Consider the following 22,698-nt stretch of genomic DNA (forward strand, 5'->3'; position numbering starts at 1 on the left):
TGCCCCTCCTAACCTGGTTAAGGTTTAATACAATCTTTTTACATCTTTCTTTTAAATATATATATATCTTTATAGCTTAATCTGCACACAGCTATTCTTTGATAACACTGCCATCTAGTGTACACTATAAATTAAGAGTGAAAAACGAATTGTTTCATTCTGCAATTTAGTGTCAGGAGGAACGACACTCCATGTACAAACTATGTCTTCAGTTCTACTTAACTGTGCATTGAAATAATGACATTTGTTCTCTCATCTGGAGTGCATGTCAAATACGCAGACATAGACATTTTGAGAATACACTGTAAAACTCTGTTATACAAGATATTCACAACTTAAGTATACCAAGATAGTTTTGATAGCCAAAAATAAAGAGACTATACAGTGAATCCTACACACAAAGTTTTACTATGTAGTGCTCCCAGTTTTGTCATAATCATTCCTTTTCACATTACTTGAGTAAATTGAGCCGAAATTTGCTCCTGGAGATTGTCAAAATTCAGGCAAAACTGTAAATTTCATAGTTGCAGTTGGACAATCCATTGTTTTGCTTCTTGCCTGTTCTTTCATTTTATGCCTTAAAGATTGCCCTCTTTCCATCTCAAAAATGAAATGTAGTTTAAAGATCATAGTGACAGAGTCTTCTAACACTTGAAGAAAGAAAGAAAAGCAGAGTGCACACGAGTGCACCACAGAGCCAAAGCCAGGGGCAGGGAGAGAAAGACAGAAAGGCATTGATGAGAGAGAGAGAAAGGCTTGAAACAAGAAGTACCTACATGGTGAACCATCAGTAGGTTTACAGCACAAGTGAAACCAATCTGAACATGAATTGTATCTTACTTTCTTCTGAATTTCCTTAAGGCTCAACATGACTCCATTCCTTACTGAACTAAACCTAGATCAACCATTGATAAACTAACATCATTAAACAAGACACTCGCCTTTTGCCTCAGTACCCTGAGTTTCAGCTTCAACACTTCATGTCTTAAATCAAAAAATGCACAAACCAGAACAAAACACAGAACCAGTGTCCTGTAAGGAAAGAGGCGTGAGCGATACCTTGACGAACAGACCTGATCAACAGACTTCACAGTACCATGAATTAAAGAACCAACACAATGCTCATAAAAAAGCAATTACCTCGTGCTACATCTGACACCGGCCCCCCAAAAAGTGAATAGATATAGTCAGCCAAATGTATGCATTTTAATGAACACTAAGGTCCCTGTATTCTTTGTACTCCAAAGTTGCTACAAGTAGCTACAAGGCTGCAGCCGTCATCCAGTCTGTCAGAAACCGCCTGCTTCAACAATCTCTGGTGTCCCTTCATATGGCACTCACCCATAGGAAATTTCACATAGCTTTGAAATACTAACAGAGTTAGGGTTCCTTCTGAAAGCACAGTGAATTACTGAGGTGCCAGATGACAAGATAGGCAAGAAACAAGCAGAGGATGCATAAACATCTAAACCTGATTTTTTCAGCCACTTCCTGAACACCTCTGAGAGCTAATCCACTGACCTCCCAAGGGGTACAGACTGTAGACTGAAAAATCACTCATCTAATTACAAAAAAAAGTAAATGCTTGTATTAACAGATTTTGGAGGTTGTTGTCTAATAATTTCTCATGCCCCAGATCATATAATAACCTTTAAAGGAGCTTGAGAGAAAACATCATGTGAAGGTGTGAGTTCCCTACAGCATCTGTAAAGCACCTTGGTCCTCATCACTATTAAGATATTCACATAGCACTGAATAAACCAGTACTACAATCCTCTAGCTTCTCTATTGCCCAATTTTACAGTATGTATATTTACGGTTAGTTATTATACAAAGTTGGGAAACTAATTTTGCCAAACATTTGTGTGAACACTGAACAGTAATGATTAAAGCCGTAGCAAAATTAAGTATCTTGAGCATACGTTTCCTAACTTTACACGGACACAGACATCAGATTCAAATAATCCTTGGTTAAATTTGAGACCTAACAAGGAAAGGTAGAAAACATTTCTGCAAGATAAGCACAACTGGAAAGCAGGACAGAAACTGAGATCTTCTGAGGTGGAGATGAAAGATCTAAGAATCACATTGACAACAGAAAGCCATCTTTACTTATACAGTATTTACACTTGACAAACTCAGAGCGCTAGGGAAAACTCCAGATTTACTTAATTCCACTCAACTCTATAGTTATGCTGCCATCTAGCGAAACAGGATACCCGCTCTCCTCTGTAAGGCTGTTAAAAGCTGGTCCATGGAAAAACATTATCCCTACAGATACATGCGTCAAAAACACACACCTTTCACCTGCAAATAGCACCTTATTCTTCCCTCTGCTCTTTCTTCACCACTACATTGTTGTAACATGTTACAAATGGCCATAGGACAGTGAACATTTACACACTTCACTTGAAATGCAAGCAGGCTAACAGGCTTCAATGAGAAGCCAAGGACCTAATCAGCGCAGATCACAGCCTGGGATCAGAAGAAAGTTTGCTATTAGAAGGTTTCAGACCATTACACAGATGAAGTCTTGAATTCATAGTTAGTAATGCAGATAAATACTACTCTGAGCCTTCAATTCCAATTACTGTTGTGGTTGTTTTCTCATTATATTTAATTAGAACGACGACTCACAAAAACCAATGTAAAACCTTTTCAAAAATTCCAGGCAGTAAAAAGGAAATAAAGAAAGTAAGCACACACCCACCTGGGAAAATATATTTGCAGTTGGAGGAACTCTGTTGTCCACAATACTGTACAATATTGCTAACAATCTGTCCAGGGGAAATGGCTTTGGCCCAAGGAGGTGATTGCTGGTCTGCAACAGAAACAAGACTTGTCAATCCAATAGATCTTCCGTGGAGCACCACCGGGTGTTATTCTCACATCTTTTTAGCCTCTGGGGAGGCACTATAATTCACAGTAGTCTTTCATACAGCCTACTTACATATTATGGAGAACACTGAACACATGCTTATTGATCAAGATAAAGATACAGACATAGACCTCTATTTAACATGGTAAGAGTTCAAACTGCACAAGAAATCAGAACATTTTTGAGCTATAACAGAGGATCTGATGCCAACTTTCCTGTCACTACGTTTATAAATTTACTTGTCATATTTAGTTACTTTGCCCATTCTAAAGATTAAAGAAGACAGACTATATTTTATGGCATTCTCAAGATACTGCCCACAACAGAATTATACTTTTTATGAATCTATAAAACCATCAACTGGTTTGCTTACTGAAGACTGAAGATTTTACTGGCATTTGCATTTGAAAAAAACATAAAAGGAGAAGATTCTGCTAAAGTATCAATGTACCCACTTTCTTTGAATCACTTTAGCCAAAGCCTTTTCTCTTCCTCTCACAGAAATGCAAAGTCATAACAAGAGTTTCTTATCTTAAACGTCATACTAAACTACTCTGGAAAAACAGCCTTATGGTCTAGAACACAAGTAGAATAATTTGGCAACAGGCACCAGCTGTAATGCAGGAAATTGTATCTAAACACAGGAAAAAAAGCTTTTTTACCCGAGGGCACTACAACTTACTGTGCAAGACAAGGTTGTGGAGTCTCCATCATTACAAATATTCAAAACCCAGCTAGACATGGTCCTGAGCAACCTGCTCTAGGTGATTCTGCTAGAGAACCCATGTCACTGCATGGCTGTCCTCAGAAGGAAAAAGGTTTTCCTTATACCCAGTATAATTACACTCATTGTTTCTCACTATCCACCATTGTATCATATAGTCTTTATGATCTCTGCATATACAGGACAGGCTACTTTTAGGCCTCCCTTCTCCAACTTGAACAACTGTAGTTCCCTCTGCCTCTCCTCACAGGGCAAGTGCTCCAGCCTCTGACCATTTTGATACCTCTCTGCTGAACTTGTTCCAGTTTATTGATGTGTGCCTTGTACTGGAAGGGGGCAACACTGGACTGTGTATTCAAGATGCAGCCCAAAGAGCATTGAGTGTGAAGGCCCAGCATGAATCTGCCTCCCACAAGTTCAGCTGGCTAAAATAGAGTTCAGCTGGCTGAGCACAAAGTCAGCTCCTTTGCTGGTAAGAGCTGCTGTATTAAGAGCTACCTAGCAGCTACAGACAAACCGCGTTATCAGAACACAGCATATTTACCCCACTTTGCATTTACAAAGCTACTCTGTCCCTTATCCTTTTTTTACACCACCCTCTTCATCTTCACACATCAGCTGACACTGATGGACATCTTGGGCATTTCAGGTTATTGTATGTAGTAACACGAATTCAGTTGAATGAAGAGAAATATGAGTTCCTGATTTTTCGTTGTTAAATATTTTTAAAATAACCAATTTTACAAAAAGGAGAACATTTCATAAGGCAGAGCTGGGCAGTATTACAACTCAGGAAGCATTGTTAGGACTACAGAGATTTATTTATGACCCAGACTGTCAAAAGTTCTGACAAGGAAAACACTTGTTTCCTTTTAAGGTTGTATTTCATTCTCTCTACTTTGACATCCAGTTTCCTTTTTTGCAGTGTACATTGATGTATTCTTACTAGCACAGCAGCCAAGATTAAAGAGGAATTTCAAAATAAACTTTGTTTCAAAATGCTTCTGGGAACTAACATCTCTCAAATAACCCACCAGCAACTCTGTGCTGTTAGTCATCAATAAAACACAACCACTCATTTCTTCAGCAAAACAAAAAGGTATTTCCAATACATATTCTAGATTTTCAAATCTAGGAAGTGTCCCCAAAGCTACCTCTTGGCTAACAAAGAAATATATGTGAAAAATAATGGAAACGTAGTCAAAACTTCAGCACAGCACTCTCAGTTAGAATGCAGGTATGGTGTAAGTTATGAACTGTACAATTCCCTGCCCTTCTGCTTCTAAACATGCCAGTTATGTGAAACATACTCTTTATTATCAACAGGGAAGTCAAACACACAGTAATTAAAAACTGCGCACTCCAAGCAGCTAGCAAGCATAATTAGCATGTTTGCTTTTTGAAGCTGTGTTTAGCATAAAGTTGCTTCACAGGTTTCTTGCTCTTAATATTACCAGCTCTCTACTTAGACAGAATACTGGTTTGAACTTTCAAATTATTTGAGAGAAATGCTATCATTTGGAAAAGCCAGAAGAGTTAATTCTAAGAAAGTATAATTTCTTGAAGAAGCACTTCATTTTTCTTTCTTTGAGAGAAATAAATTCCTGGAAGAACAGGAATGGTTTAGAAAGTCCTCCAAACAGAACATAGTATAGAATAACAATTTTACAAGTCTTCTGCAAGGAGCTAAGGCATAATACTGTATAGAACAGTATTTATAAAATCCAAGGGATCCCTCAGCTCAGTTAAAAACAAAGACACGTTTCACATTTAGAAACTGTCTTCAAAAAGTTTTGTAGCCATCTAATTAATTCTGTCTGTCCTCTACCACTCTCTATCATCTTTCCCCCTTGGCAATACGCTTGCCTAACGGTTCAAAAAACTTTTCCCCAGTTGCCACTATCTGTGCTTGTGCTTTTCCTGTACTGTGTCAAGAGTTTCATGTTCCCACTGTTCAACTGGCCTAAGTCTTTCATCATCCCACAACTGCAAACCATGTATAGGCATTCCAGAATTTCACAAACAAGAATGAGAACCAAAAGCTTTTACCTTTTAAAGAATGCTTAACACAAACTAAATTACCTGCACAGAAGGAAGAAAGTCCTTAGCATCAGTTGGCTGAATTTTCAACCTTTTTAGCACACGCTTAAAAGACAAAACTACACTTCTCACTTTTTTAGCTCAAAGCATTTCTGAACTTCCCTGGTTGCCATACAAATAAAGCATCTTAAGTTGTAAGCTAGGAATTCTGATACAAAACAAAACCTAGACTGAAGTTGAAGCAGATATACTAGACAAACTTTTTTCCAATTAAAAAAAATAATCACACCAACACATTTGATCTTCTGACAGGCTGACATCTGAAAAATCATACTCCTGCAAAAGTAGCTTCACCAGGAAGATCTCTCACTTGTCACTAAACTGGAAAAACACTGTTCCAGGGCAACCATGCGAAGAAACCCAACAAATTGTGCCGTTATCAGCAACAAAGCAACTAATAGAATAAGGACAGTATTTTCCCTCATTCACAAGATTTATTTTTCTAATAAAAAACCCACAGCCTCTGGACTGAACAGAGTTAAGAATCAAAAGATTTTTAGCCTGGCTGTATCTAAACTTTTAAGGGTTTATTTCATCTAACGTTAGCTTCCTGCCAAGTAGGTATGTACAGCCAAACTAGTTTTCTAAGTTCCCATTATAGCCAGTAAAAAGCCTAATCAATACAATTTATGGTGCAATTCATCTAACTGAACGTATAACCTACTTTAGTATGAGACTAATCACACCCTACACTCCAATGACTGCATTGACTAGCTCTGCTATAAAAAGATACTAGCTTAGATGCAGGTACCCACTTGGAGTTACGTGAATCTGATCTGTAAATTGGTCTTTAGACAAGCTTCTCTGAGGGAAGGTATACTGACACACCAACTGAAGCAAATCAGCCTTTATTTATAACACTACATAATGTAATTGTCACAGTTTAACCCCAGCCAGAAACTAAGTACCACACAGCCACTCACTCATGCCACACACCACCACTCTGCAACGGCATGGGGAGGAAAATCAAGAAAAATGTACAACTTGTGGATTGAGATAAGAGCAATTTAATAATTGATATAAAATAAATAAGATCTAATATAATAATAATGTAAAAGAGCGAGAAGGGGAGAGGAATAAAATCCAAAGGGAAGGGGAAAAAAAAGCAAACAAGTGACGCCCAGTACAATTGCTCACCACCTGGTGACCGATGCCCAGCCAGTCCCTAAGCAGCCATCAGCTAGCCCTGGCCTACCCTCCCAGTGGATACACCCAACATCTCTATGGTATGGAATATCCCTTTGCCTAGTTTAGGTTAGCTGACCTGGCTGTGTCCCCTCTCAGTTGATTGTGCCTCTTCAGTCTGCTTGCTGGCAAGGCCTGAGAAACTGAAGTCCTTGACTTAATATAAACATTACCTAGCAACAACTAAAAAGATGTTATCAACATTATTTTCACACCAAACTCAAAACACAGCACTGCACCAGCTACTGAGAAGAAAATTAACTCCATCCCAGCTGAAACCAGAAGAGTAATCCTTTACCCCTGTATTTCAGTTTCCCTCACTATAGAATCATAGTACCAAAATATACAAAGTTTACATCTGGGTGATTGTGTATCTGTACCAATATTTATAAAGGTTACAGTATAGGAAAAGGAACATAGATAGGTCTGGAAGATCCTCCCAGGCACTGAGTCCTGTTCCCTACTATCACAGCTACCCTGCCTCAAAAACTGTCAAAACCAGACTCTGCTATGAACCTTCAGTTCAGCACTTTCAGTTTCTGGCATCAATACTTACAGCAAAAAGGGTCCTTACCCCTGAAGTGACACCATAAGCAGAGAATTGGTGCTCTGTAACTAGAAGCGAAGTTACTTGAAGTGCCACAAAGTTCCTTTCCTATTCACTAATCCCTAAGACACACTCCTGTTTATGTCACACAATCAAAGTTTTGTGACACTGTCAATTCAAGAGATATTTTCTGTTAACTATATTTACCAGGATTACGAAGTTTTAATTCTCTTCATTTGCATTCTTATAAGTTCTTTCTGATCATGCAAGTTATTACAGCTGAACAATAAACCAAGCTTCTTTAGCTGCACACAAGTACAATCACACTTTCAGTATAATAGTTCGTGCTTAGGTTGCAGGGTAATATAAAGTCTACAAAACTAGAATTAATCTAATCAAAGAAGTAACTGAAATCTTACTCATCTTTTTGACCGTTAATTTTGTTTACATTACATTTGAGTTACCCTCATTTACAGTTCTTTCCTTAGTATCTCCATCTGTTCTGGTTTTGTACCTAGTCAGTAGCATTTAGTTTGCTGCAGGAACAATAATAAAATGAAAACCAATTTATCGTTAATGTGGGCACTTCTGAACACTAAGTAGCAATCTCAGATACAAGCCCATTTAACATAAACAATGACACAAGAGAACAAGCTCTACAGTACAGTTAAGGTGATCATGACCTCAGAATTTCTTCATCAAATCTCTATTTTCCCATTCCTTTTATGTTCCTAGCTGTTCCCATCTCATCATCCAAGTTGGAAATCTATTGCCAACAAAAAATAAAAAAACACCTTTCCTGCAGAGGATGCAAAGAAAGAAGATGATTTTGGTATAACATAAAATAATTATTCCTTCTCCTGAAAAATATTTACCAACTAATTAAGATGTGGAGCTATTTCAAGAACATAGCAGTCCTGAAAATCATTCAATGCTCTGGAAGTTCTTGTGAGTTCATGTGCCAGGGACAAAACACATGAGGTCTACATGTACAGGGCACATGCATTCAGAGACTTCAGAATTCTTAAATTTGCATAAATATCTACCTAAAAGTGAAACACTTCATACTGCTGAACTAGAAGTATGCTCATTTACACTTTCACATGCAAAAAATGTGCTCCTACAGAAATAAGAGAACTAGGAAAAAGTCTTCGGACAGCCAAGGACTCTCTTCTTGCAAGGGCAGGAGAAAAATTAGGGAAAAGGCTATAGGCAGGATCAGAAGCCAAGGATTATTAGGCAACATATCATATTAAATTTTTTCTCATATTATTTATACTGCCTGTAGTTTAGAGAAGAAAAGGATATAACTATTATTTCAGTAGGAATTCAGTGCTGTCTGCACTGCTCATTATTTATAGATTTGTTTAAAAATAAGTCAAGTTACAAATGTTAAAATTTGAATTGTCTTTTTACATTAGTTATAAATATACATACAGGTATTTATTTTTCCTAGCATATCAAGCCTCTGTCAGTAAAAACTGGTATAGCTCCACTGAAATCAATTAAGTTTAGCTATTTATAATCACGAAAAGGTCAGTTAATAGTCTGACAGAATCCTTAACAACAGACAGAAGTGCAAAGTTTCCAAGCCTCAACACACAAACTTAAGGTGTTAAACCTCACTGCATCACTGGGAATTAAAGTGACTTGACTTTCAAAACTACTAACCACCTATTACTCTAATATCTTTGACAGAAATTCCGATATCTGGCTCTTCCCTATATTATGTCCTTCAACTACCTTTTTTAAGCACTTTGTTATACACAAAAATATAGCTTTAGGAAACAAATTCATGCTACATTTACCTTTCAGTGAAATAAAAATGTGTGTATCATACAGAAATTTGTAACGTACGAAACAAATACAATAATAATTGTTATTTATGCAATTCTGTTGTATCTAAAGTAAACAATGAGGTAAAATAAAGTATACATCCAGCAGTACAGCAGAAAAAATATTTGTTGCCAAGCTCAGCTTAGAAAGGTAAAATACATACCTTTTCCTGTTTCTTCATAAAGTTGGTCTTCCTAATTTTCCCATGATGCTGTAAACAACAGATGAGAAAATATTGTATGTCAGTTATTTTATGCCGCTTCTATAGCAAAGAGAATCAAAACTGTGAACAAAGGACAGACACGTTACATATGGTAGTACACTAGTCTGGGTCTGCTTCTTTACTACACCTCCAGTATTACTAGCAATCCTTCTTACTAGAAGCCTTAAAATTATACTTGCCTTACTTCTTGCTTCATTGTGTTGCAAGCGGTGCCAAGCCAAAAAACAACACAAGAATATTTTTTTGGTGACATGTGTGACTTTTTTTTTCTGATCTGATCAGGGACTGATGAAAAGAGGCAGTAAAAATTTGTTTTTAATATGACTTCATGCCACCATCCTACTCCTATCCTCAATCATCTAATGAAAAAGACAGATGTTTCATTTCTCTTTCCAGACAAGTTTAAATGATTGCCACTTCATTTTTAAAATGTATCCATGCATAAAATCCATCTGAATTTTCACCTTTTATCTGCTCCATTTTAAAATTTGGATGGTACACAAGTTGGCAGAATGACAAGCAGGAACTAAATCAATGAAATACAAAGATAGCTCAAGGTGCAGGAGCTAAACGACAAAGGGAAAAGGCTGCAGGGAAACATCATTTAAAAAGGCACAGTTTTAAAGTAGCCTTAAGAAAGGAAGGACTGTCCAAAGTATCAAGTGGGTTTGGATCTCAGCTGAAAAAGCGAAGGCAAGACAAGGACAGAAATACATTAAACAAGATGTTACAAATGAATGTGTAAAAAAAAAAATAAATTAAAACCACAAAGACAGACATGAAGGATGACATGTAAATGATGTATAAAACTAGTGGAGAGGTACATATATAATATTCTTTAAAAATAGTTAAGTGCTATTTCTCAAAATATCTGAAAAAAAATTCTCGCCTGTTGAATTTTTCCACTGCCTTCAGAAATATACCTTATTACTAAGTATACTTTACAAGCATGGTCAATGAAAAAGGGGAAAAAATATCTCAAATGAAGGAATTATCTTCTCATTATCATGTTTAAAATCTTGTTCTTAGTATTTGTGGACCTCAGTACTCAGCCACGTTAAGACGATCTCAGTAACTGGCTTTTCTTGACTGACTTCTGAAGAGCTTAATATTAGACAGGGCTTTAAGTTTCCTTTACATTATGTGCTAGATTAGAAAAAAAAAAAGTAGTTCATTCAATTATACATATCACACATACTTAGAGACAGCAAAGTAATCTTTTTATCATGCCTTTGAAAAGAAGGCTGCAGTGGTAACAGAGACCTTTTGGAAGGGAAAGTGATCAAGCCTGACATTATATGGCATTTTAGTGATGGATCACAACATACTGCATTCGTGCATTTTAAAGGTTATGCTGGGATGTCCATATGGTGTATTTAAGTTATATCAAAAGTGTTTCAAAGCAAGTCTGCAGGTGCCCTATTTCTACACAAGCACAAAGAAACCTAAGAAATTCAGGACTAATTTTCAGTTAGCTTTTAATCCTGGTTTCTGTTAAAATGATAAAATGAAGACTTTATATAGATTGCTGTACTTTGTTGTTTTAAAGACTACCTTTCAAAACCAGCTTCAAATTATTCTCTCCATCTACTGCAAAGCTCTTAAATTTTCACATAACTAACAGCAGCGCTGTCAATTACTGCTTCATTGCTTTATCAGTCTGTTAGCATTCCAGGCTGCCACAACCTGTGACTTTATCTTTAGCTGTAGTATATGCTAGCACCTGTACCAGCAGTGCAGTGTATAGGCTAGCACCTGTACTAGTAGTGCACATAAGCAGCTCAATGACCATCTCTTTGTTTGCAGCCCTTTTGCTGTCTAGCAGTCCTTAGTCAAATCACTCCAGAAGACTTTTCTGTAGTCTACTCTGAATCTCATTATAAATCTGATAAAACTAATTCTATTTTCACAGTCCACATGACTCAAGAAAACATTCAACTTGAACAACACCCACCCACCCCACCCCCGAAAAGCATTTACTTTGTTGGGCTTTGAGATGCAGCTGTTTCTGAAATTCACCTTAGCACCTGATGAAGGGCTAACTGCTATCCGATGATGCATGTAGCAACAACCCTAAGGTCTCCTGATTCACCAATTTTTAGCAAAAATACTTAATAACAGAGATTGAAACACCGTCATGGTCCCTGCTTCAAAAAACATAGAAGGTCATGCTTTTTGTGCACAAGTTTACTACAGTTCACGTGCAAGAGTGGAAATTAACTTCAGAGATACTAAAAAAGGAGAAACGAAAAAAAATGTAATTGACAAGGCTGGTCAGTGAACACAAACAAGAAAGATATGGCACTTTTTGATAACACGCTTTACTGACTTGACTGTTGTCAGCTTTCCCGTTTCTTTGATTTCCAAGATCGATATGGAAAAATCTGGGCAAAACCACTTCTTCAGCAAATAAATCTCTCACAAAGAAATTGCTTTGGCCAAGTGAAAAGAACAAAGGTTGCCCTTAAAGAAAACTTGTCAATCTGCACTTACTACAAGTAAGCCTCCATTCTTCTCAGGAAAGGACTAGACAGAAGGGTGAAACAGCTACAGCTTTCAAAGCAAGTTCATAACAGAAACACAAAACCCATATTTAAACTAAAAACATGCTAGTATATCATCACTAGGAACTGCAGGAACTTTTCAAAACATGATTCTACAATTTTTTTTCAAGAGGGAAGAAGGAAGCAAGCACACTTGTACAGATTTGTCTTGCTCCCATATTCTCAGTTGTTCAAATCTTCTATCATGAATACCATACATACACACATGCATACATTAAAACACACTGTAATAATCTAGAAAACCTTGACACTGGTAAAATGCATAGAAGGCATAATTGCCCAATCACTTTTCCGATAGCTGTCTTCCTGCCTATGTTTTGTCATATAAAGACCCCCAAAACAACACAATGAGGCAGGCTTGAGGAGCATAAAGATCCTGGGTAAGAAAGAGACAGATTACAAACTACGGCACCATAGCATTTGTTTGTGGCATGACCACAACATAGCCCAAAGAAAAAGAGAAGAAAAAAAAAAATTCAACTAGTACATGGCAATAACTTACAGAAAACAGGTTTTAGCTCATTATTTGGTAGTGAGGATTAATATATTCACCCCAAAACACGCACTACCATCATTTCAATACAACATGTGCCAGCTAATAGAACCACATCTTCTACAAAAGCAACCATTTTACATTTCTGTTTCAGAAGCTTAAAATTGTGTAAGTTAACAATGCCCTATGCCATTTTACCTCATAAAAGGCTAAAGGCGGTTATGGTTTGTATCTTACTCTGGAAATTTCAGTGTGGCTTATACCTAAGGACACTGCAAGTACTCCACTAAAATCTTTACCAAAGGGAGCTGTATCAACTTACAAAAGCAAAGAACAATACCTGTGTTATATAAGTGTTACACATTGTGACATGAAGAAGAAGTTGGATTTATTTGCCATTAGTAACGACGAAGTGATCGTTACCAATCACAACATGTGATCTACAGAAAAACTTCTGATCAAATCAAATGACCCACACAGAGAAACAGAACAGTTGAAGGGTTTTAAACAAGGAAATGCAGTATGCAGGAATACCACAAGCAGCACTAAGAAAAAATCTCATTACCTTAAGAAAGAACCTTTTATCTGTTCTAACAGGATTGTAGGAGGCAAGGTAAGCAGCTATTAGAAGAAATTTGGAGTAATAAGGAAGTTCCACATGTGTATGTGCAGAAAGTCCTATAAAATAAACAAACAGTTTATGAGTCACTGAAACCAGTCTGACCATCAACAAACTTCAAATTAGACTTGCTTGCACTCTTCCTTATCTCCTGCTCTACTCCTGTAGCTAAATGAGTATGGCTACTTTCTCAACCCCATTATCACAGACATAGTATCAGTCAAGGGCCAAGAAATGGCACAAAGCTAAACAAAACTAACATTCTGGACTCCTTATGAATTCATCTCAGTAACTTTAACTGAACCATTGAAGATTCATAAATCATAAGGTGTGATCTCCCTAAAAAAAAAATAAAAAATAAAAAATCCCAGGATACTTTCATTTAAGATTATTTTTGTCTGGCAAACAGGGCAGATGAAGAAATGTGTTCAAATATAATGGCAAAGCTTTCCTCCAAGATCCAACCTTGAGGGTGCTCCAGACTGTGCCAGACAGCTCAGCCAGGAATAGGGATGACATGGTAAAGAAGCCGTGCTGCACTTCTGAGAAATAGTTCAGTATCTCACAATTTTTAGCCAATGTTTTATTTGCTACAGAAAATGGTTTCAAACTCTTAAAATTGATCCAGTTGACCTAGCTTGCTACCACGTACATAAAGTCTCACACATTAAATGGCACAAGAACTACAGTCTAGTATTTTCCTTCCCTCTTTTTACTTTTACTTTGTATTTTTTCCCTTTACATTCTCCTGCTTTTGTAAACGTAGTTGCTTCTTTCACACAGATAATGCATATGAGTAGGACAATCAAACCACCTTACTTCATCAGTTGTCCAACTATGGAGACCACTAAAGGGTCTCTCTCGTGCCTTCTTTGCTTACAGATTTTCACTTCAATGGTATCTTGTTCTGTGAAGTACCTGTACCCTTACGCTTTAATTCACAAGCATCAGCAAATAAAGATCAAGGAATCAAACATTAGAAGTTAAGATTCAGAGCGCCCAGTGTGATGAGAAGCATCCTAGATGACAGCTAGTAACAATTTCCTCTCATGTGGGCACAAAAGGACAGCAGTTTTAGTTTCATTTACAATCAAGAGACTGCTTTGTGCTGCATGTTAATTACAAAATCCAACACCAAATAAATTTACTTTAATACAGAAATATCTGTTTCTATACCATTCTTGACCTGGCAATATTGCATCGTGCACTGAATTATATGGTTATTTACATCTACAGTAAAATTTATTATAATTGCTTTCTAAGCATGTTATTATCAAATGCTTCTTACCAATAAGGCAATTTTTCCTTCTACATATACCTAAAAATATTACAAAATGCATTTTCAATAAAGCCTCCCTTTTTTGGGTTCTCAGGTGCAAAAGTTTTTCATGACCATCTAGGCACAGAAGGAGGGAGTTTACTAAGAACACTTAGAATGAAATTCCTTTCGTCAACAATGTCAAAAAATTTCTGATCATAATGCAAATACAGGAAACAGTTTGATCATAGCCACTTAAATTGTCTTAAGATAATTGCAATTTTTTACCTACTATCTAAAGAAGAAATTATTTGTTATGATAAATAATATGGATTAAGTGTTCCCAAACGACAAACTGGTCAGAAGACCATGACTGACTGACATACCAGGAAAATGCTTCAGTATTTCTTCCTAAATTGTGAATGACAGCTGACATATATTGAGATTCAACTTTCAAGCCTGTCTAAAGTATAAAAATCAACAAACATTTACTCCTTTAATGAAAAAACAGAAAGAATTCTTGCAATTCTGGTATTTCTCTTTGCCAAGAAATCAGGACACAGCACAGTTGTTTTGTTTAGGAACATGTTAATCCAGTGTAATACACCAGGTATAATATTCCCTTCTCCCCACTCAGACAATTCCGACAGTTGGCACATGGAGGTCTGACCATCAGGGGTCAGCTCAGTCCTCATCCATTCTTACATAAGAAATACTGATTTAAAGAAATCTGCTTTTATCCACAAAGGACCTTAGAAAAGATTACTACCAGGATATATGCTAGGGGGGGAAATAGTCCTTTGTAGAACACCATTTCTCAAAAAAACATGATTACCCTGAACTGTAACTGAATGCTAACAGGTACCTTCAGCTATGTAATTTTATTCACATGTTCTCAGATAATAACCACCAAGTCAAACGGAAAAGTATACTTTTCACATTACAGAGTTACTGTATACAATACCTTTCAACTGCCCAGGTTCTCCACTGCCACGCTGGAAGCTCTCCCACTGTGAGCTAAAAGACAAATAATGCAAATATATAAAGTCAAAGTATTTGTTAAGTCTTTTAGAGAAAACTACCTGCTTGGTATATGTATATTTTAATTTCATTACACTGGCTAGGATACAGTCAGTAAGAGAATAATTAAAAATGTCAAGTCTTACTACGTTGCACATAAGTTTCAATAATGTGCAGACTATAAGCATTTGAAAAAACTGCAGAAAGTAATGTTATATTAAAGCATAAAAGTCAGTACAAGCTAACTGTAAAACAACAACTTCTTTCCATCTAATTATCACCACTAAGGAAACAGCAATAGTATTCTAAGTTTCAAGAACAATGCAGAATTGGATAAAAAGAAAAAATAGTGATAGTTTTGAATATATTTTTAATTTGTTTAGTAACTGTTTATGCTAGTGAGAACAATACTGTAATTACTTCATAATGCAATTTTGAAGCCTATGGAAAAAAACAAAGCAATATTCATTCTTTACTTAAAAACTTTCAAGACATCCAGATGGAACATTTTGTCAGTGAAAAATATCTGCAAATAGCTTGGTGTTTTCCTAAACAATAGCAAAAAATTTCACCTTAAAATTCCCTTAAGAAATTATGTTAGAAATGATGTGATTTTAGATAATTTTGTATACCACAAGGGGATAAAAAAAAACCCCAGGTTTTGTAAAGCGCCAGTGCTTTTTTGTTTTGAGTTTTTTAAGATGTTTATGAACAGTGTTTATCAGCCATAAGCCATAAAACTCATGAAAACAGTTTAATGAGAGTTAATGTAATACTCAAATTATAATGAATTATCAACCAAATTATCAACAAGCAAAGTTTTTATCCAATGTCCATTTTACAGGTAGAAAAAAGTAGTTTCATTTTGATCTCAGTTCAGGGATTACAACAGCCGATAGCAAAGTTCTATTGCTTTAACTTACAACTTGAAGAAAAGCTGAGAGTAATTACAGTTCTGTGGCCAGAAAAATTGATGAGGTCATTTTAATTCCTCAAGCATTTACTGGCACACAAAGGTAAATCCTAGAACTATTATGCAGAAAGCTGAAATTTCCAATAAAAAAACCAGTAAAGCTCAAATTTATAATCAAAGAGAAGAGTAAAGAAGGAAATCAGCTATTTGGAAACAATTCATAAGCTATTTTATATAATAATCTTATCTTACACCCTAATTAGAGCAGGCAATTACACAACCTAAGAAGTCAGGATGATCCTGAGTAGAGTGTGTAATGAAGATCAATACTGAGTATAAATACATACCTGAGGCAAACAGAATAATGCCTCATGGTACAGTGAAGTCTAGCTTATATGGAGTAAAATCCATTTTCTTTTTGAAGGAATGATCACTTTTCCAAAACATTTAGCAAAGACTTCTGCTACACACCAAAGTTCCGTTACCAGAATACTCTATGGCCTCAATGACATTCAAAGGAAAGAAATCACTATGTTTGTATAAAGGTAAAGAAATAAAACACTACTGAATTATCTCTATTTACATGGTATAACATCAGAATCATCTTAAAGACAGAGAAGACATTAAATCGGAGGTGATTATTGCCATTGAAAATGAACACCACCATCTTTCTTCTAGCAGTCTGGCAACGTAAGAAATAAACAAGGAATCCAAAACCATACCCACAAGAAACTCCGTCTGTTAGCAGGACACCAGCTTTTAATGCTGTCAAAAATGGCAATTCCATATAAGGAAAATTTTGCCCTTGGACAAGAAAATAAGGGGTCAGAATGCACAGCAAATGTACAAATCTAGCTCCAGTAAATAAAGATAAGGAACACCTATGTTCAAAACCTGTAATGTCTCATAAGAATTTTGAAGCTTCCATCCATCCTTGGTACAGTGAGGATCTGTCAAATCAACTTTACAAGTGTGCTTCAAAATGTGCCTGTACATTCTGAGGATGGGTTCCCATGCCTGGGAGCTTCATGTATGACAGAAAATGGATATACCTGCATGACCATCAGTGAAAACAGAACACAGCTTGCTGCCACTGATTTACTTAAATATTTTATATGCTGCAAATACTGTTTTGTTTAAAAGTTTCCTCCTGAGATGCCCTATTTCTAACATTATATGGCAAGAAAGAAATACAGATTAAAAAGATTCTACCTAGCAAGAACAAAAAATGCCATGAAACGTAATACTTTTATTATCATCAAATATTCAGAGAGGAAGCTTGTTAAAAACAGCAACCTCAACAAAAAAAAACTCGCTCCCCAAATTACCTGGATATTTCTCGGAGATAAACAGTCTGCATTGCCTTCTTCAAATGAGGTTCAATATTTTTCCAGAGCTTGCGGGTGTCACGTTCATTTGCTGCATCAAGCCAGAATCAACTCTGTTAGATGTTTAACTCACACAACACTACAAGTCTTACCTCTGACACCTGAATAACCACAGGCAAGATGTAAGTCTAACACCCTGACTCTGAAATGCTGTATTCGGATGATGCACCATCATCATCCATTTGTAAGCACACGCTACCATGCAAGGCTGTTTCTCTGCGGGTATTCTGAGATACTCTGGGACAGTGTGGCAGAACCCCCACTTTCATTTCTCCTTTTAGCCTTGACAGAGAAATTACTTATCCCATTACTTCGCAGAAGTCCTGGTGGTTGAGTAAGGAGGAAGATTTATAGGGGGGAAGCAAGTTTTCACAGTATTTCCATCTCATTTCCATAAAACACCACCAACAAATGCCATCTACTGCTTCCACTGCAAATATTGCCTACTGGGTGCAACTGGAGTAAGTATGGCCATCGTGACCAGAGAAATGGTCACAACACAATGAAGATCAAAGCAAAGTCCTCCACAAAACCCACAGGAAGGCACCTGCACTCTCATACACCCGCTCAACCTAAAGACATAAACTTACCTTCTCCTCTGACTACTGGTTCACAGTATTTAGAAAAATTGAGCACTGCCTACAGAAAGTAAAAAGTACAACATATTAAAAAATTTAAATATATTTGATTTAGCTACAGAATATAACAAGCAGCATAATTCATTACTTTGCAAAAGCAATGAATTATTTTTGTTACTAATTATGCTGCTTACTTCCAAATGTTATACTGTAAAACATCACAATACTTCTGTATATTAAAATACAAGCAGAAGTCATCTATCACAGGTTACTTGGTTTTGATCTCAGCAAAATCTGTTTACTGTACTCAGAGGTTGCATCAGGTTTTTTACAAAAAATAGTAATTAAACATTATAAATGCAATAAAAATGTTTTAATTAACTTTTTTTACTCCATTTTCACATAAAACTTTCCATTCCAGCAGCAGTTCAGCATGTGGAAAAGTAGACCACACACACAAACCAAAAATACTTTAAAAAACTCAAACAAACAAAACCCCCAAATATAAACCGACCCTGCTAACACATTCCATACTCAAACTATATCCTTTTGCTTAAGGTAAGATTGAGAGAATTTTGACAATGTTGTCATCTAGATTTTTTTCTACAGTGGTTAAATCAGTATCACACAGAATTTTGTAAAATAACAATCCTCACATTTCATGCTCCTATTGTCCTATTGCACCTTATTAAATCTCTGTGCTAGCATACAGAACTCAATGCAGTAACCTCCACATCTAAATCTAAAATCATTCCAGAATGTATTCATTAATAATCATGCATAGTAAAATACACATTTAGAGTCTCTATTAGCCACTACGGAGTTGTTCAGAAGCCCGCAGAGGGTTGTATGTGTCTGTCATTACCTTCTACAGAAGAGACTTGTCAAGCACAATAATTTATGGTCCAGTTACATAAATCTTTTCATAATGTTGGTATTTCACACACACACAAACACTACATCTAAAGCTAATGAAATCGTTCTGTTAAGCAGAATCACTCAAGCACATGTCTAGAAGAACTGTGACCCTAGTTTCTATTTGCACCTCCATCAGATTTCAGCCATCTCATTTAAATATAAAACCTTTATAGTTAACAGGTAAGTTCAGCTGAAGTTTAGCTACATGGTGCTGATGGAAATGCAGGCAGGACGTTCAGATTATCTCACCAGCACTGCTTTGTTCACCGGCCATAACCACTGATCCCTTCAAACTTGTAAAACTTCCTTGCACAAAGTAGTTATTTAAATAATAATCTGGTCAGCTAATAATTGTTATTGCTGTTCAGCTTTTCTTATGCAAAGGTCACCATCAAGTAATCTTTTATTTTTCTTCTGTTAGTTTGTTCTTCAATTGATATATGGTTAAAACTCCTTTTACCAAACACCTTCAGTTTATTTTTGTTCCCTCAGGCATGACTATACTGCAGGAACTTTGACTTAACTATTTTATTCTTAATTCCAAAACAAAAGACAGTGAAAACATTTATGTCACTCCTCACTTCTCTAGGCCTTTGAGTCATATTAATATGTTATGTTTCTGTAAAACTGTGCTGCAGATCGGGCTTGTAGCAGTTTACCTTAAAACCCTCCACAGGAGGCAAATCAAGTGAAAATTTTACATTCCTGAATAATATAGGAAAATATTTCAAATTTGAACTTAAATTTCCCATAAAGTAGAAGTATAAAGAACGTTGGTGGCAAGTTACATTTAATAAACACAGGAAACAATAGAACTTGAGAATGGACATGCTGAGACCTGCATTCTTCAAATGTTGAAAGTACCTGTTCTGGCATTCCACTCTATAGTCCAGAAAATGAATACAACAGAAGGCTATTTAGGGATTACAGATGTCCATGCAAGCAAGAAGGCGGGAATAAGAGCAAATTCACATAAGCACATGTAAAAATAACTTGAAGAGAAGCAGCACTGTGAGGCTTATCACTGCTTGAAAAAGTAAAATTGTAACTATTACTACCTCTGACTGAACTGCAAACAAAAAAATCATTAACCAAGTAATGGAGTTGTTCCTCAAAAACTGCTGCAATTGCAGCGATTGATTCTGCTGTATTTATTAGTAGGAATAAAATGTTTAATCACATCTACCTTCTTATCCCAACAGGTAAAAATAGGTAGCCTAGTCTTCCTAGTCACTTTCTGATATAAAGGAACAGCTTGAACTCAAAAACCAAAACAGATGTTCTAGGCTGGGTGAACCCCGTGCAGACTGGCATCTTGTTAGTGCAGCTTTTGTCTCCTCTGACTGGAAAACTACATAGTAATGGAAACCCTTTACAGCCACCAAAACAATTGCAACCTTCTTTATGGACTTTCAGGGAAACTGCATTTTCAGCTAACACATACTTAAAGAGGGTAGATTCAGACTAGATAAGGAAGCGATCTTTTATGGTGAGGGTGGTGAAACACTGGAACCAGTTGCCCAGGGAGGTGGTAGATGCCCCATCCCTGAAAACATTCAAGGTCAGGTTGGCCAGGGCTCTGAGCAACCTGATCTAGCTGCAGATGGCCCCGCTCATTGCAGGGGTGTTGGACTGGATGACCTTTAAAGGTCCCTTCCAACCCAAACCATTCTATGATGCCATGATTTTCTGTTTGTCCTTATTCAAAAATAAATCTAGACTTTCAGAGCTCATTTGGCAAAAAGTACCCCAAAACAAAATAACAAATCTAAAGGAGCTCATCTCACCAGATGCTGAAGTTCTTTCAGGTCCCTACAGACCATATAGAAGACACCAAGCAGAATATTGATATATGCAGCATAGAAATCCGCAGAATATTCTGGGGGATGATTCTGAGACAAGATCTTCTGCAGGTGTCCTGTTTAAACAAAAATAAGTTTTGCTTATCTAAAGCTAACAATAAACTGACCACATTTTACAAGTGGAAAACCAAACTATAATCATCACTAAAAAAACCAAAATCCACCAAAAACTACGCTGATTAAAAGAATCAGCAAATCTAAGGGAACCAAATGTTACTTTGAAGTGTTTTGGCAAGTGGAAACAGACAAGTCTTTTAGAGGTTGTGTGAATACAGCCTTTTACATCCCAGGAATATTACATATTCTGGATTCTGTAAAAGGCATACTGATAAACACAGAAAGAACATTTGGATGATGTTCGACAAAGTATTATTGACTCCCCAAAAAGCAGATTAAAGAATTATTTACCTATGCTGTAATCAGGAAAATACAAGGTGAATGGCTCAAAGCATCCAATACTTGGACGGAACAGTTCCCATACTATTTCACTGAGCAGAACAACTGTCACATTTCTGTCAGTCTACAGAGAGAAGAAATTGAGAATGAAAGTGAGAAGAATTATTATTGTGATTTTCTGTCCCACAAAAATCATCAAATTTACAGCTCAATACAAATTACTGGCATAGAAATAAAGCTTCAGCTGGCCTAATCAAGAAGCTCATACATTTGCAGATTTTCATAATTACATGAGATTTTTCTGCATCCCTTGCCATTTCACTGACATGTAAGCTTTGTGGGGTGATAGAGCTCTGGTACTAGACAATACCAAGTAGATTCCTGCCTTACTCCCACAGTTAAGACAGCATTTTACTTTGGTAAATAAATCCAGACTTTCAGAACGAAAAGAAAAAGTTAAAAAGCAAAAAACCACTCAGTTTTCTTCTGAAATCAAGCTATATAGTACTTTGTTTTTAATGACCAGCTAATTTGTAAAATAAACAAAAAACATCTCAGAACAAAAAAAACAGTATTAACTGTGTACCTTACCAACAATGGCTGCAACATAATAATACATTCTTTTTCACTGATTTTTTATTGACAATTTATTTGCCTTGAGTTTGATGTTTTGGTCAATAGACAACAACATGCTTCACATTAAAAAAAAAATATCCTTATTTTGATAACCCTTCAATGTATCAGCTTCTTAATATGAAGCTAACTGATGCATCATTCTTCCTTTTTGCAAGTTTTTTGTAACCGTACTAAAAATCCTGCATAACAAAAGATGTTTTTAAATATAATTTTTCAAGAAAGACACTTCAAAACTATCGAGGTGCCTCAAGAAAATAAAAGGAAGTAACCTGATCAAATTACAATGCTTAATATGAGATATGAATGACTTGAAATAAAAGTTAAAATGCTATTCCCCTTCCCTGAAATTCAAGTAGAATCTTCTTTTGTTTACTCTTTCCACTTCTTGCCAATGTGGCACCCACTGATATTCTTTACTGTTTATTCTTTCCCTGTTTTTATGGAACTTTTTTTTCTTCTAACAAAAGTTCATCTTTCCATAGATTTCTTTCAGTTGTGTTCCTCTCCCAGACTTCCTAGTATTTTAGCTGATAAAAGTGCTAGAGTATTTTTAGTTTAGC

At 36.2% G+C, this 22,698-nt stretch overlaps 1 protein-coding gene across 4 annotated transcripts in view; it reads right to left on the minus strand.

Moving 5' to 3' along the window:
* The window catches only part of ORC5 (origin recognition complex subunit 5), a 76,174-nt gene that overhangs the window by 39,179 nt on the left and 14,297 nt on the right, over positions 1-22,698 (minus strand). For all 4 annotated transcript variants that reach the window (XM_040595974.1, XM_040595975.1, XM_040595973.1 and 1 more), the window contains 8 exons: positions 21,515-21,626; positions 21,032-21,162; positions 18,339-18,387; positions 17,689-17,779; positions 15,392-15,444; positions 13,116-13,228; positions 9,434-9,481; positions 2,711-2,821 (listed from right to left, as the gene is read on the minus strand). In XM_040595974.1, the coding sequence (XP_040451908.1) occupies positions 2,711-2,821; positions 9,434-9,481; positions 13,116-13,228; positions 15,392-15,444; positions 17,689-17,779; positions 18,339-18,387; positions 21,032-21,162; positions 21,515-21,626 (708 nt within the window). The remainder of the gene's footprint in view (positions 1-2,710; positions 2,822-9,433; positions 9,482-13,115; positions 13,229-15,391; positions 15,445-17,688; positions 17,780-18,338; positions 18,388-21,031; positions 21,163-21,514; positions 21,627-22,698) is intronic.

The sequence above is a fragment of the Falco naumanni genome, chromosome 5, assembly GCF_017639655.2.
Source record: "Falco naumanni isolate bFalNau1 chromosome 5, bFalNau1.pat, whole genome shotgun sequence".
Classification (NCBI taxonomy): Eukaryota; Metazoa; Chordata; class Aves; order Falconiformes; family Falconidae; genus Falco; species Falco naumanni.